At 39.0% G+C, this 17,020-nt stretch overlaps 1 protein-coding gene across 2 annotated transcripts in view; it reads left to right on the top strand.

The window, feature by feature from the left end:
- CHID1 (chitinase domain containing 1) overlaps positions 1-15,571 on the top strand; it is a 111,858-nt gene extending 96,287 nt beyond the window's left edge. The window contains exons 11-16 of one of the 2 annotated variants that reach the window (XM_058420961.1): positions 1,055-1,135; positions 3,460-3,502; positions 5,605-6,100; positions 11,076-11,217; positions 13,057-13,328; positions 15,462-15,571. In XM_058420961.1, coding sequence (XP_058276944.1) covers positions 1,055-1,135; positions 3,460-3,502; positions 5,605-5,703 — 223 coding nt within the window. In that variant the 3' untranslated portion in view covers positions 5,704-6,100; positions 11,076-11,217; positions 13,057-13,328; positions 15,462-15,571. Of the gene's footprint in view, positions 1-1,054; positions 1,136-3,459; positions 3,503-5,604; positions 6,101-11,075; positions 11,218-13,056; positions 13,398-15,461 lie in introns of those variants that run through there. The other variant, XM_040068725.1, reaches the window with a different exon arrangement.
- The last annotated feature ends 1,449 nt before the right edge of the window (positions 15,572-17,020 follow it).

Here is a 17,020-nt window from a genome sequence, read left to right as displayed (position 1 = left end):
TTCTCATTTTTGTGTGACACCTATGTGGCCTCTATCACTGGCAGTAGCTTGCCATCTTCTGGTCCTCTGACATGTGGCAGCCAGCAACTTTGTTTCTGTTTTGCAGTCAGAAATGCAGACGTTGTCTCTGTACTGTGAGGATACTATGAGCTATAAATTTACAGCATACCAGCTCTTCCAGCCCAGTTCCCCTTACAGGGTTTTGGGTACAAGTAGTACTCCATCCTCACTTCCTGTCAGGGGAGACAGGTCATTCCATGTTCAAAATGTCAATGCAAGAAAATAATGCCAAGAAGCCAGTGATGGGGAAAATTTGTATGCAGAATTATTTAGCAGTGAACTTTCCTTGACAATTTCAGTTGTAGAAGATTGGCTAAGCCCCTTTTCCAGAAGAACTCTCCTGATGACATAAGCCTCATAGTGGAGGACAAAGCTGTGTACAGCCGAGGGATGACTTCAGTTCCTGGGCTTTGGCACAGGGTTTCATACTGTAGAAATATTAAAACAGTGCCTTTATGTGTTCTTGCAGATTTGTCAATCAATGAGCAATAATTAATTCACAGAGTCACACAGAATCACAGAATGAGAAAGGAGCCACTGGAGGCCATCTGGACCAAGTTCTCTGCTCAAGCAGGGTTCTCTGGACCACATTACTGAGGATTGTGCCCTGACGCCTTTTTGACTATCTCCAGGGAAGGAGGCTCCACAGCCTCTCTGGGCAATCTGTTCTAGTGCTTGGTCACCCACATAGTGAAGTGTTTCATACTCAGGTGGAGGTTTCTGTCCATCAGTTTCTGCCCATTGCCTCTTCTCCTACTGCTTGGCACCACCCCCTGACAGCCTCCATTCAGATATTTATATGCAATACTTTAGGAAAAAAGTGAACATGAAATTGTAAAGTGGTTTAGGAAATTAGTTGTCAACAAGAAGATGTTTTTGATACTGTGTTCAACATCTAAACATGGTAAAGCTGCTCTTTCAGAAATTTCTGCTATGTAATATCATAACTGCTTCTTAGAAAAGTTAATTCCATGTCTTTGTTTTTAATTTGTAGGTACATTGAAACCCTGAAGGAACACAAGCCAAAAATTGTCTGGGATGAACAAATTGCTGAACACTACTTTGAATACAAAAAGTGAGTTACGTTTATTAACTTACCATTCTGCAAATATTTTTGGGCATGGGCCAGTGACTGTAGTATGCAACTGAATTCAGCAATTGGAAATTCTGCTGGTCGTGGTCTGTGTGTCAACACTGAACTGCAGCATAAAAGAGTGTTTTGGGTTAGAGGAGAAAATCAGAGAAGGATTAATGAAATTACATAAACTAGAACAATCTTTAAAAGAGAAGTCTGATGAGTCATATCTTCAGAAATTATCCATCAAAGTTATCTATTGAGCATCAGTTAATCAGAGGCTCTGAGATGAGTACTGTGAGCTGTCGGGTGATTACCAATAACTCAGCCAAAAATAGTTCTGAGAAAAAATCTATGGTACAAGAGCCTGGTTTCACAATTACTAAGATTGTTTAAGCAACAAACTTCCACTAGATGGAATGGACTGAGAGAATTGTAATAGAAGTAAAACTAAGTGACTTCCAGATAAAGTTTTTGAAAGAACTGAGAGCGTTAAGGGAAATAATGTTCTTTGTCATCCTTTGTTCATCATGAAATGACAAGAGGATTCCTGATCTAGGAAGAATCCTTTTAAAATAGATTTAAATAAATAAACCTAGCGACATCTTATTAATCCTCTGATAATTTGCTATTTTTATGCAAATATACCAAAATATGCAAAATTATATAAACAAATCCTACTACTTCTGTGAAGCTGCATCATGTCTATTACTCAATGCATTGTTACTGTGAAGACACACAACTCAAAGGAAGAGTAAAACACATTTTAGAAGCTTTTAGTAAAAACAATCAAAACTTCTTTATTTCCAAAACAATCTTGTTTAAAATATTTTTAAATATTAAAAAAAAAAACAAAACCCAACCAAAAACCAAAACTAAACCTACAAATCACATACCTCTGTATTTTTAATTTAATTTTCAAGGTATCTCTTAGCCTGTAATTTTCTCTGACTTTTATTTATGAGGAAAAAAAAAGCAAAAACTGTTGCTCAGCAGTGTTTTAATTTGTTTTCTGTGTTTGTATGAAGGGACTGGGATCTGTATGCCTTCATTTTTAATTATTTGGTATCCTCTTGCAAAATTACTTCGTACCAAGCAATTACAGTTTTTTGTGTTAACTAATGAGGAATAAATCAGAAGCTCTGTTTTACTGATTTTTACTGTCCAATCCTGTTGGAGACACAGTGAGCACGAGATGAAAACTTGCTCTCAAAAGAGTTACTCGGAGGACTCTGTTTGAATGGCATGCTTCTGGGATTCACGTCTGAATCACATTTCTTACATGGCAAAATGAACTTGTGGCAAAGGAATAGCTTGTCAGCTGTCTTCTCCTTTTTTTTTCTTGGAAGCCAACCTTTGGAGGCTCTTGTGTGGGGGCTTCCTGGAGGAATTTTTGATGCATGAAGCCCACTCTGTCTGGAAACCATTCTAAACTTCACTTGTGCTGTGCTTGGCAGTCAGCTGTGTGGTTCAGCTGGCTGCAGGGGAGGGTTATTTAAGGAACTCTTTTTCGGTTACCACTTTGTTTTGCAAAGGTTCAATTATCTTGAACGGGGATGGCAGCCAGGCCTGAAATATGTATGCTTCCCTGGTGATGTCTCTCACCTGGAAATCTTGCACGTCTGCAGCGGCTGAGAAATGAAATCATGAATCTTTAAGCAAAGCACAGCCAATGATTTCAAGTAGCAGGCAGAGGCTGTCTATTACAAATAGTTGCAGAAATCTGAGTGCTTGTCCCAGTGCACAGGCAAGTATTCATTTATGTAAGTTGTGAGATTTTAGGAGCAATTCCTTCTTGGTCTGTCCGTGCACTCTACTTTTTCTCCTGGCCTAAGTGGTAAAGTGGTGCTGTGAGACTCCTTGTAACTCATCCTTCTCATTACTAGGGGTTTAAAATGCAAACTTGATATTTGTGCCCAGTGTAGCTTGCCCTGTCTCTATATTTTATACTGCTGGCAGTTAATTTAGCCTGAAGGATAGTAATTCAGGGAATTGGAGAAAAAATTTCACAGTTTGCATCAGAAAACCAAATGTCTTCATCTTTTTCAGATGCGCATTTAGCAGGCACAACTGTGTGTTACAATCTGATAGCTTTGTCATCCAGTTGTAACAAAATATCTCAGTGTTTACCACGATATAGTATCAAACCATCTCTGTTGTGAGATCTATTCTTGGATCCTCTGTTTTCACTGGCAGCCTTTCCACAGTATCACAGAATCTCAGAATCGTTAAGGTTGGAAGGGACCAACCTGGTTTTGAATTCTAGTTTAAAATCCTGTTATCTGTCAAAGCTGTTGTGACTATTTGCTTTTCTCGTTTTGCAGAAATAAGGGAGGAAAACATGCAGTCTTCTACCCGACACTGAAGGTAGGCGCCACTTTCTCAGGTCAGAGGGCTGTAAGAGGACGGAGATGTTTACTTGACCTGTTTCATTATTGAGACATTTCAGAAAATGTTGAACGGAGTTTAGGCTTTTGTGAAAGAAGTTTGCCCTCATGTAAATGTTACATAAATTGTTATGCTTCAAAGCTTCAGCTGCCTGTGCAAGAAGGTTTTTTTGTTTTTCTCTCATGCATAATGGTGGTTTGGGGTCTCTGAAAATAAAGCATGTCTAGAGATAAGACACACCAGGACAAATGAGTGCTGTGAGAGGATCTGTTCAAGTGCACAGCTCATGTACTATCAGACATGTTGTTAGCAGATTCTCAGACAAGATACCAAAGAAATTTTCCTTCTCATCATGGTGGCTGGAAGCTTGGAGGACTTTGTCCTTCCTTTGTAACAGGGTCCTGATTCTCCTTGTCAGCCTGCATCACCCTGTTTTCTTCAGTGCTGTTTCTGTGGAACATATTTTAGTGTTTTGAAATCTTCTACACAATAGTCTGCAGTAGAGCAAAATACAGGATAAAATGGTTAATTACAGCCTTAGTTCCTAGGAAGTTATCTTTAGATTTTCTTAAATTAAACTGAAGTCAGCTTGTTAAATCTCTGCTGGCTTTTAGTAGTGGAAGGGAATTGCTTCTGTAGTGAAACTACATTGTATTTACAGAGACCAGAGACTTTTTTTTATGGTTAAACTAGTTTGAAATGATCTAAGGCCCTGCTTTCCTGGACAGGATTGCTATCTTAAGCACCATGAGTAAAAGGATATTTCCCCTCATTAATCTAATACAGGTGGAAGTACTATCACATATGCGATATTAACTACCACATCTATGTTCTTGCTAATGCTGCATTAGCAAGACATCATCTGAGAGTGTTAGGAAGTTTCATTGTGCATGTTATCAGAGAAAAGATAGCTTGTGCTGTTATGCTATGTTTTCTTCAGCCTTGTGGAAGGATTTCACCCTGCCACTGTCAGAACACTCATTCCTGTACTTTTTTTTCATTATTTCCTCTCTAACACATCACCACTCAACTGTGGTGATTGGTGCATGCATGGGAAATGGGTTTTCTTTCCATTTTCAACATGCTTGTAATGAAATATTTTGAGATTTGTTTGCTGGTCAAGATGGTTGGGAAACACTGATTGTTATTACCTCATGAAAAATGCGTTTCTTTCCCTTAATGTTATAATCACCGACAAGTTGCACAAAATTATTTTGTTCATGACTAGTTAAAAGCAGTCATGAATGCTAGGCCCCATGGATCTGTTAATAATGCCTGTTTATTTTATTTAATTTTAAATAAATTTTTAAATAAATAAAATTTGAAATAATCTGTTAATAATAATACTTTATTCTGTTTCCCATGGAAATGATTTTTAAACACATCCCTAGTGTGAGTAGTTCAAACATTGCAGTGCTACAGTTCAAAGTAAGAAAACTTGAGAGCAGAAGATTGAAAACTAACTCTTTTTGTTTGAACTGAAAAGAAAGGGCAGAACGTTAATTGTGGCATGGCTTCCCTTGTTAACCAATGGCTAAACTAACTCTTCTAAATCAATGGCTGGAGCTCAAATAAAGATATTTTTAATTATTATCTCCAAGAATCTCTTTAAAATAGAATTTTTGAAATGTAAATTGTGACTCTGTCCTGGGAAAAGGCAAGGGTAGCAAAGAGATCTTGATGGTATTTGATAAATCGTTCTGATCATCTTCAGTGATAAAGTTTTATTTTACCCCTGAGATATTTCTGGGAAGAGTTAGAATTTCTGTACATTGTGAAATGATAGCCTAAATTAGAATAGTCCTTTGCATAGTTCATAAATCTGATTTATTTCTGTGGCATTTTGTCAATTTAGCTGGTAATCTTTTATTAGGTCATTGAATTAACTGGTACGATTAAGTGTCTTTGACTGCATGATTGCTTGCTAACCAGAGAGTATTTGAAATACAGATGAGGTTTTTCAGTAGCTGGTTCAAGGGTAGATGTTTTTAAAATGTCTGATAATGGCATGAAGAGATGGCAGTATGGATTGTCTGATAGCTCTGACTGAGACATGATTGCTTTATGTATCTTTCTCTTAGTCCATCCAGTTGCGCTTGGAGCTTGCAAAAGAATTGGGCACTGGAATATCCATCTGGGAACTGGGACAAGGCCTGGACTATTTTTATGACCTGCTTTAAAACGAGAGATGCTCTGAGAAAGACTTTATTTCCTTCACTGAGGCTCCACCTTCAATTAATCTGGATATCCTGGAGAGGTGATTTTTAAAACATTTTTTGTAATTTATATCATACCTGTATTAAACTTGCAGTTTTTTCCCAATAAAGAATTTTTTTTTGATTTGCCACACAGACATGATTGTTGGTATCTGATAAAATTCAGAGTAAAAAACCACAGAAATTTCTCTTAAAGCACCTGAATTCCGAGTCATTGAAAACAGACCAATATAGCTGGATGGAGTCAGAGTTGATAATATTTTCTGAAATGTTTTCTACAAGAAGAAAAATGGGAAAGTTGATGCCGTCTGATCAGAGTTTAAGATGGAGACTTCTCAAAGAGCTGCTGGTAATAACCAAAGTAAGAGAACAAATAAATCCATCACGTTACACCCAGCAAATTTAAAATCTGCTGGAGTCTCTGCATCTTCCTGTCTTCTGGCAAGGTACGCGAGCATAAAATGTCAGGAGGGGAGACCAACTAGAAGACTTTCCCTCAAGCTGGTAGACAATCAAGCACTGACAAGCTAAGCTGTTGGGTCTGTTTGTTTTGTCATGTTAGTAAATTCCTCAAGTAGTTCAAAGTCCCAGTAATTTCAATTTATGACCTGTTTCTGTTTCAAGAGATGCTCTGTGATTTCTCTATTCTGCTTAGCCTGCTTGGTGTCTGAGTTACAGTATTTAGCCCTAGACCATGATGCATTAGTGGCCAGTTTGTGGGAACTGTAACATTCAGCAACAAAGGCTCTAGTGGTAATCATGGATTCCATGTCCCCAGCAGACAGAGCCCCAGCAGCTCTGACAACCCCTTGACTTTAGACAGGCGCTGTGAATGTCATCAGCACCTTTGTGCACGAAGTTGTCATTCTTCAGCTGCACACATTGGTGCTTTTGTCTCCGTAACATGGATTTTTTAGGAACCCAACAGCTGTAAAAACATATCAGTTTAAAAACAAAGCCAAGAAATTGTGTCCCTGCCTGGTTTATAGTATTTGTGTTCGTAGAAATCCACAGGCTTCAAGGCAATTTCTTCTAAGGAGCTAAGAGGTGCTGGGAATTTGATGAGGGTGTCATTGGTCACCAGCAGAGACTCAGGCAAAGAGCTCTGTACTCCCACTGGTGTTCTTCTTGCCACTTACAGTTGTCACAAAGATGACTGCACTCTTCTGTTCACATCCACCCTCCCCAGTAATTAATCTCAGCAGGGAATTTATCTGCCCCTGCTGTTTTCAGCAGAATAAATCCCACTGTAATCCACCATTGATTAAAGAACTATTGATCTTCACCTTTCTGATTTAGTTCTGGCATCTCTCGAACTTCTCACATTGCAAGTATCCAGCTGGGCTTGCTAATCAGGTTTCTTTCTTCCATACCATTAGTAGTAAGATAATTTGCTACATGAATCCTTGTGTTCAATTAACTTGAACTTTCTAGTTCGTTCAAAAGCAATTTAAAGTCACTCTGGCAGTGGTATCTAGAATAGCACAAGAATTAAATTCTATTACTCTGTTTTTTCTGCTTTCGGTGTCACTATTGAACCAGAGTGTCTCAGAAAAAAATACTCAGAAATTAAAGGGGTTATGTTCTGAAATGGCATCCATTTTTATATTAGCTAGTAGGTAGCTTCCCAAATTGGGTGTGGGGGAGAAAATGATATCTGATTTTAGGTTGTTTCCTCTCTAGAAAAGATATACATAATTTATCACAATTTTCATTTTGTTTACATTCTGTGATGATTTTTTGTGAAGTTCATGATTCCTGTTTGTCTCTGAGTACAGCTATGTTAGAAAGAAGTGTCTTTTCCATCCTTAAGAGGTAGAACAAATACCTCTGTGTGTCAAAAATATAAAACTAACCCTTGCCGTATCATGAAAAAAAAGTACCAGGTAAGAAGTACCAGATAGGATTTTGAGCCGTCCATGGTGTATTGGTGCTTGAGGCCAAGAATGTTGCCTTGGCCTCTAAAGGCAAAACATGTGTATTGTTTTAGAAATAATATTCTAAAAGAAACAAAGTTGACATTGTTCCTAATAATGAAATTCTCTGTCCAAAAAAAAAAAAAAAAGAATTGAGCATCAGAAGGGGGCTATCAGCTCCAGAATGAATGAATGCAGAACAGCTTCTGATTGTTTGGTCTTGCATTTCCCTAATTTTTCAAAATGTAGGAATGTCAGGTTGTCTTGTCATAACAAAGAATTAAGAACTTGGTGAGCCACAAGGGAAACAGCTTTCTTTTGAAATTTGCACCACAACACGTTCATAAAAAGATGACACAGGAGAGAGATGCTGGTATGAAAGGGTCCTGCAGAGCATCTTTGTTTATGACAAGTGGGGAAAACTGCACAAGGGGCAGAAGGTGGGAGGGAGTGCTGAAGTGGCAATTCATTATTTATTCCTAAATAAAAAAAGCAGGTGTTCCTAAAATGAGGTATTTGGCAGGGTAAGGACAAAGATACTAGACATAAAGGATCAAGGGTATGGCTGGGGAGAAATAGTGTTCCTACTGAAACAACTTAGACCTAGTATAACAAGCAATGAAATGGAAGAGTGTTTATTTGAACACAGTATATTATCATTAAGTTTTTTAAGATACATTAAAAAAATGGTTTGCTGTATACTGGCTTTGTTGCAAGAAAAATTTCTATGCTGCTAGAAATTTCCTCTCTTGCAAGACAAATTTCCTTGTATTTGTATAAGATCTCAAGCACTATGAATGTAAAGTTATCTTTGATCTACCTGATGCCAAGTGGAAATTTTTTTCCAAACTGATCTTTGCTCCTGTATTTCTGGGTGATTTTTTTTTAGATGAGACTCACACAGGGTTAAGATAAATACATTTTTCTGCACAATTTTTATTGCATTCACTGAGAAAAAGAAATAGCAGCTGGTTCTCTTCCAATTGGCCTTTGATACAAAGCTGGTATTTTTATTGTCAATTATCATCACACACATCATTTTAATGGGTATTGGGTAGGGGTTGTGTCTGTACAAATTAAATACCTTACTGAGACAGAAAAGAGGACTTATCTGGGTGCTTGTAGGACCACATGGACCACTCTTCTGGGATAACAGCAGCCCATCTTACCTCCTGTAGTAAGAGTATCTTGAAAACCTGATCTGCTGTAGCATCTTTGTAAAAAGAAGCAGATTCAACAGAGAATTGTGGAAAATAAGTTGTTCCACTTGTCTCATTGTGAGGTGCTACTTCTTCAGGAAAAATTGCTTGTTGCAGCATCCCTCTTGTTAAAGGGTAGAAATGAGCTTAGACACAGACGTCTTGTTTATCACAGCATGAAAAGGGTCCAGCTCAGCCATCCTAACTCCAACTATTCCCTAACTCTGGCTGCAGCAAGCTCCCATTGTAGGTTCCCCTCACAGCTTCTGACTGCTGGTTATTTCCTGCTGAACTCTGACTGCAGGCTTTTACCCAACTAGACTGTAGCTGCAGATTCTAACAACATGCCCTAACTGCAGCCCCAGGCTAACCTCACAGCAGCGATTCTCTCCTCAGGCTCTTCCTCCTTCATGATTCTCCCCTCACCAGCTAACCCCCTCCCTTTTATCACACTTATCTTTATTGACTACAGCTGTTACTCATCAGAGGTGAGGCTGTATTGGTTAATTAAGACAGCTGTTACTTATCAGGGGTGAGGTCACCTGTATTCCCTTCTCATACAATTGCTGTAGTATTTAATGTTGTTGTTCCTTTTTTTAATCATAGATAGGTGCGAAACTGTAGAACCAAGTGTTATCTTCCAGGTAAGAAAGTTAGGTGAGAAAGAGAAGAGATAATGTGATAAGGTAGACCAAAGGATGACAATATTAAAACAGGTTCTTTAACCACTTCTTAGTTATAAAGAATTGTTGAGTGAGTTGTAACAATTTAGTGTTTATGGGCACAAGTGAAAAAAAAAAGAAAAAGAAAAAAAAAAAAAAAAGAGGCTTTTTTCATTTCTGCTGTGAGCTACCTGTGGTAATTATTTGTAAGAGTGGGGGAAGTGTTTTGTGCATGCTCATCTGTGGAGACTGCAAAGCTAATGGATGTTCACAGGAGCTGTAATTACAGTCTCTCCTGAATTTGGGACATGTCTTTTGAAGTTTACTGTTTTGATTAATACACAGTACAGCTCTGTGACTTCAGTTAAACAAATGGCAGCACAAAGCATATGGATTCTGTACAGCTTGAAGAGGTTGTATGCAGCTATTTCCTGAAAATAACATTCCTTCAGTGATCACTTTTATATGTCGTAAGTGCAAATTAAGTAAGCCTGGATTGGTATTTTGTAGTCTGCCAGGCAATCACTTTGATAGTCTATGTTGGGGAAAAACATATCATCTCTTTATAAAAAAACCCAGCAGAATATGAAAAAAATAAGTGGAATAGAACTGGGTTAATGCTAGTTCTTCAAACAGTTGCAAAAATAATGAACTTCACTTGTCTCATTAGTATATGAAATTAAAAGCAAAATGTGGTTTAAAATACATTCTATTGGAACAAGAACATTATAGCAAAATGTTATTTTGCAAAAAAATGTGGATGAATGGAATCTAAGACTCAACATTTAAGCAGTTTGTTGTTTTACATTCCTGCTTATATCAGTTACCTTTTCTGGCTATATTTCAATGTTTAATTGGTTACAGTGTAACTGATAATTGTTTTAGTAAAAATACTGTAGAAAAACTTGTATGCTGTTTTTCCTAGAAACAAGCAAGGAATTTTCTTACAAACTCCTAATGAAATAAGCTTTTACTCTGACTTCCAGCATGTTAGAACTTATTCTCCATTTAACTGCTGAGACCAAAGCAGATAGACACTTTAGAGTTGCCATCATGTGGCACATAGATTATCAGATTCTATTCCATCATTGTGTGGAGTTCAAATAAGGTAAAATTTAGCAATTGTCTAGTGTGGGAAGGCAGAACATAAAGTAAAACGCTGCCCATCTGTGTGTGAATTTGTAGTTGGTTGCCCAGGTGGGAGCAAGAGTTTAATCACAGGGTATTTGTTACCTTGCCCACCTGATTTTTTTGAGAGCACTGATGAATATCATGTGGAAATATATCTATTGTAAATAAGCAGCATATTGTCTTTCTAGAGACCTCCTAACTTTCCTTATTTCATTTACCAGAAGCCGCTAATCTCAGCAGACACACCCATCATGGCAGAAGGGCATAGACCCTCTCATATCTAGATGGCACACCATGGGGGTTTTTGCTGTAGGGCTTCCCAGATCGCTGCATTTTTCTGCAAATCCTTGAGCAGGGTCTCAGAGCTGGGCTATCTAATTTTCCAGCTTTGTCATCTTTTGCTGTTAAGTTCCTGTGTATGGCTGCAGCAGGGACTGGCTGAGTGATCTGCCTCACCTTCCTCAAACGTTAGAGTGGATGGAGTAGAAGATCATGGGATTTCAACAGTTTCCTCCAGTATGTAAAGTCTACACGTTATGGTTATCTCTGTTGCTCATCCTACTCCAAAAGGTAATACTGAATTTTATTTTCCTTTATTTTCAAGTGTTAAAGCAGTTTAAAAGAACCCCATACAAATATAGCTAATTTTTGGTAAACGTTACTTTTCTATTCTTCCTTACAATCTCATTTAGGAATGGTCTAGGTAGGGCTTCCAATACATTCCAGTCAGTTTTCTTCCAGTGCACTGGTGGAAAGCATATACTCCATGATATGCTGTGTTTGTTTGCAGCTGTGGAGGATGGGACTGTGACTAAAAATAGCCAATAGGCAGACTTACTGCCCAGTGTAGGAAATTAGTTAGAACTGTGTGTGTCCATTTTCAGTTTTTATGGTTTCTTCCCTGATTTTTCAGGTGAACTCATGTGGGGCAGAGAAGTTGCTATAGATGATTTGGCTATTATTACAGGTTTTTCAATCTTTTGAGTTTTCATTTGCTCCTTTAGGGGGCTGAACAAAACAAATTCTGTGAGCAGACATGCTTGTGTATCATGAGTAGATGAAGGCCCAGCAGTAGCAGAATTGGCATCTTTGTGCTGTGGAAGTTAGGGAAAAGATGCCTGGGAGTGTTGCATGACCACACTGAGAGAGAGGAGGAGAGAGTAATTTATGCCATTTGTAAAGCTGGCTCCCTAACCCTTACAGTTATTAGAGCGATATTGTGGGAGGAAGGATGGCAAAGCTCAGCTCTGCTCATGGCAGCTACCTCTGGGCTGATTTCCCCTTTGTTTATAGGTGCTGTTTCAGTTGCTGTGCTGGGATCTTTTATGTAAAACAAGTAGTTGTGTTAATTTTGCTGTTTCATGTCTTAATGGGGAAAAACCTTTGTGCTAATAATAATATTTTTCATTTTCCTCTCATTAAAACAACTGATCATCCTGGCTAAGTGAAAGCCAAAGTGTCTGTGTTCTACGCTAGAGCTGGAGCTACTGAGGAACCAGGGGGAGATGTTTTGCACAGTTCATGCAGACCACTTTTGCTAGCATAAATAGTTTCTTCATAAATGACCAGCAGTCTCCCTTTACAAATATATTGTATCATGTCTTACAACTGTACATCCAACTTAAAATGAGTCTTTCTTGGTTTTTCAAGTCTGGGTATATTGCTGATATAATTAGCTGTAATTAATACTACAAAGTGTTTTATTTAATGAGGCTTTTACAATCACAGCAATAAATTGTTGTCTGTGGTATGAGGCTTTTGCATCCTGCTTCTGCTCTTTAGCTCAGAACTTTCTGTTAAAATGAAATTACGTTTGCTGTTAGCTGGGAAGTGTTTTAGATGGACTTTCTGAGTCAAACAGTGGGTCAGGATTTTAAATTCCATCAAGTTCCTCATTTCTCCATTCACATCAATCCTGAAATTGTGGTTGGTGTGAGGATAAAATTGCACACAGGAGATTGGCTAAGCACATGTCTTGAAAGCCTGATTCAGCAGTTTATTAACTATCTTAAAGCACTGAGGGTTAAATTGTAGCTTTAACATTTGCTTTAAGATTTGGAATTACTGCCTTTGATATCAGAGAGAATGACCAGTAATATTTAAGAGGTGGGTTTGTTTCTTTTTCTACTGAACTGGATTTTTTAAATTGCTTTAGTGAGAGTTAAATAAATATATTAAATGGCAGGGAGAATAATCATTCTCCCCAGAATGAAAACTTTCCTGTTGTGTCTAATACAGAGTGCTTAAACCTGTGAGTGAGCTTATCTACCCATGTCTCTCATGGTGGGCAGGGTAGAGTAGATAAACAAAGTGGTTTTGGTTGCTTGAAGGGGATGAGAGGGAGGGAATGGGGCAGAACAATTGCTTTCAGAAAAAAAAATGCACTTCCTCCTTTTCTTCCTTTTGTAGGACCTGCAGAGAGATAGACTTAGCAAGATGAAACCCAAACCCTCGTGTTCCACAATGATCCCTGGTGCATTTTTGAGCATTTTCTGTCTTGGAGCCTAGAAGTATGAAATATTTTGGCAGGCTGTGCTCTTTCCTCGGCACAATATATTTGTCAAAACTGAGGTGACTTTTCTGATGGCTTTCCCTAGTGCTTTTTAGCAGAGCACTGAAAGTTATTGAGTGAGTTTTGCAGATGGCAACATGGATATTGTAAATACTTGTTGCCTTCTCAGGTACGCATATTAGTGTATAATCTGAGCTTCAAGTGTATGCGGTATTAAACTCATCATGGATATGAGAAATCATCAGAGGTGTATGAGAAGCCTTCTCCTTCTCAGGGGCCCTTGGTTGTTAGGGATAACTGCACTGGAAAAAAGGTGCAGTGTTCCAAAGAGCACATAGCCTTAAACACACCTGGCAGACAAAGAGTAAAGTGGAAAGAAGAGAAAATTACTTTTGCAGTGCCAGGTAGTAAATCTGTCTCACAGTCAAACGGGAGCCAGGAGTTTTGACCCTAGGTGTCCTGGGGGGCATCAGGCACAGCATCACAGCCAGGCAGGGAGGGGACTGTCCCCTCTGCTCTGCACTGGGGTGGCCTCAGCTCCAGTGCTGGGGGCACTTTGGGTGCCACAGTATAAGAAAGATATATATATATAGAAAGATATAAGAAAGCATCTAAAGAAGGTGGAGGGTCTAGTGAGCAAGCCATACAAGGAGCAGCTGAGGTCACTTGGTCTGTTCAGCCTGAGAAGAGGAGACAGAGGAGACCTCATTGCAGTTACAACTCCCTCGTGAGGGGAAGAGGAGGGACAGGACAGACCCTGATATCCTGTCTATGGTGCCGAGTGACAGGACCCGAGGGAATGGCCTGAGGCCGTGTCAGGATAGATTTAGGTTTGGTATTAGGAAAAGTTTCTTCACCCAGAGTATGTTAAGGCACTGGAACAGGCTCTCCAGGGAAGTGGTAACGGAACCAAGCCTTACAGAGTTCAAGAAGCACTTGGGCAAAACACCCTCAGGCACATGGTGTGACTTGGGACTGTGCTGTGCAGGGACAGGAGATGGGCTTCAATTATCCTTGTGGGTCCCTTCCGACTGAGGATATTCTATGATTCTGTCTCCCACGACATGCTGCCTAGACCCTGCTGCTGACTTATACAAACCAGAGCGAGTCAGAGCAAAGTAAGGTCCCTTCATCACTGATGCTGTGAGGGTCTTCTCAAAATCACTCACTGCAGAACAATCTGTTGGCAACAAGTTGGGGTTGTGTGCATGTCAAAGTGAACAGAGCATGCTGCCACTCTGAGTGGTTGTGTGAGAACTGATGAGTCCTTCCCCTCACCACCACGCACTGAGGAAAAATGGCTTTGCTTGTAAGTACGGAGACAAGTTGTTACGCAAAGCATAAATGGAAATAATAATTTGTACAGCATGCAATCAGGTGGAGGAAATAATTACTGCAATAAGTCATAGAGCCACAGAGAGTAGCTGGATCTTTAAAAGGCCTGAATATTTTCCTAGTTGTGATGTCACTGATTATACACTTCAAAGGGAGCATAATGGTGTGTCATAAGGTGAATTCTTAGTCCCCTGAGGCATCTTCTCTCCATCCCGACCTGGTCTTTGTGCATGTTTCTGGGTAAGCTGAACAGACAAAAAAGAGCAGGATCTGTAGTGGATCATGTTTGCAAGGCCAGCCTTGTGCTTTTTAACCTTGCTGGCATTTGTGCTTGGGGGTTGTACTTCTGTCTTTCAAGACTGATTTTTGGTCTCTATGTTTGATGTCTGAGTCAAACTGCTGGTCAGCTTTAATTCCCAAGCTGTTTTCTCTGTAAGTGAAAGCTTCTTCTTTGTTTTGTTTTTTTTTTTTTTTTCCTGCTGACATTCAATCACTGCTGGTGTTCAGGATCCATTGCCGCTTAAAGATTCCACAGGCCCCATTTTGCCACTGACTTGCATGTCTGGGAGCCCATTTGTTGTCAAGGATTTTTTTGTTTCTAATTAAAACAGAATTTTACAGTGCAGCTCAGCTTGACTGCAGCTCTTTTGATGAATCGCAGATGAAAACATAATTCTGCTTCATCTTGTGTAGACTAACCAAGAATAGGAAGAAACAAAAAAGTAGTGATGCCTTTCTCCCATCCTGCAGGAAGTTTAAAACCATTATTTGGAACAGAAGAGTAGAGAACATCTGAGAACAGAGCTATGCTATGAAGTGTGTAGCTTAGCCAGTTTTTATTGATAATGCTATTTTTTTAATAAAAAAGGGTTTTAAGGTTATTTGCACGGGCAGCATTAAATAACTCACTTGGGGCTTTTCCAGAAGTAAACAGTAGCATTGTGAAAGAATTTATTTCTAATTTCAGGGCAACCCCAAAATAATGAAAGGCTTATTTGCTTATTGTGAAGCATTCTGCAGTGCAGGTGTCAGGCACGTAAATGTGGGCAGTTTCTTCATGGTGATGGGGATATGTTACTCAGACTGACTGCACCCAGCAGCAGAGCAGGAGAATGGCTTGACTCACTGCACATGAAAATGGTTTTGAATGTCTGGTTGTACTGGAGTGGTTTGGAAATGCAGCACTGAAAGCGGCAGCACCTGGTAAGCCTTTGGAGTATCCCTCTATGCAACGTTTTTCTTCCACTGTAAAACTTTGCTTTCTGCCAGACAGTAAAACCTGTGATGCTCAGCTGAAAGGATTCCATTAACAGCCCATCAAATGTGCATCACTCTGAGGAAGGATGTTTGGTGTAGCTTCCAGAGTACCTTGTCCTGAGAAATGTCTCAGTCTTTTGCCATTATTATTGGAATAGAATTTGTGGTAAGGAAAATTTGGCTTGCTTATGAAGAGACAAGATTATAAAAGAATTTATTTAGAAGGAAGCTGAAAAGCTTATTTTTACTTAATGAGTCATGGATTGCTGTGCAGATTATCAGAATAATTCCTTCCTGTGCTTGCCTAAGTAACACATTATTTTTCTTCAAGCAATTTTGCACCTCAAGTGTTTTGTCCATTAAAATAATTCTATGCTTTGGCTTTGTTACTTTTACATAAAGAAGCATTTGTAAGCATGTGTAGTTAGTATTTCTAAAGACTGTCTTTATAAAATAGGTGTTCAACTATGGAACAGAGCATGAACAAACCAAAGTATTTCAGAGAAAAAAAGCTCTCTTGATAAATGGAAGAACATTTCATTATCAAATCCATATTATTTCAAGGACTGGCCTGTAGGTCTTACAAAGGAGTTTGAATGCTATTTGTTTGTTTTAAACTTTGTCTCACTGCAGACCTACAATTTTCTGGCCACTAGTGGAGGAAGGACAAACACAGAGTTCTGGGTAAATGTTAAACCTCCATTCCTTTAGAAATTTAGATCTGAGCTACTGACATTGTTGTAGGTAAAAAGCTTGGGGGAGGGGGAATGGGAGACAGGACAGGCAGGCTGCAGCTGCTTATCAATGAATTGAGTTTTGCATATTCAGGAGTTAATACACGGGTTGTGTGTGTGAATGACACCAAATGCCGTGATTGTTGTAATCCCCTTTTAATAAAGGGATTGCTTGCAGTACAAAATTACTTACATAATTCTGCATGCTGTATTATCTGTTCCAGGGGGGTTGAAGCCCTACGTGTTTGCTAGCCCTCAGTACCTCTTTACTTTATTGCACTAACTGCAGAAATTGCTTTTCTGAAATGTTATTTGTGGATATCAGGGATTGAAAATACTCATGGCCCTGTAAATGCCATAGGTCAGGGAAACATGAGGCTGAGTGTCAGCTAAACCTCTGGCCAAAATGGATCCTAATGGTAGTTTGCATTTCGAGGTCTGACAAAATAATTGAAAATTTTTGTGAGTAGATTAGTTTTGCAACTACTCTCTTGGGCCCACGTGTAAATATTGTACTACCATGTCAGAATGGTGT

This window comes from Hirundo rustica, chromosome 6 (genome assembly GCF_015227805.2).
Source record: "Hirundo rustica isolate bHirRus1 chromosome 6, bHirRus1.pri.v3, whole genome shotgun sequence".
In the NCBI taxonomy this organism is placed as follows: Eukaryota; Metazoa; Chordata; class Aves; order Passeriformes; family Hirundinidae; genus Hirundo; species Hirundo rustica.
Note: the sequence above shows the minus strand (reverse complement) of the source record. Positions and strands in the feature narration are given on the sequence as shown.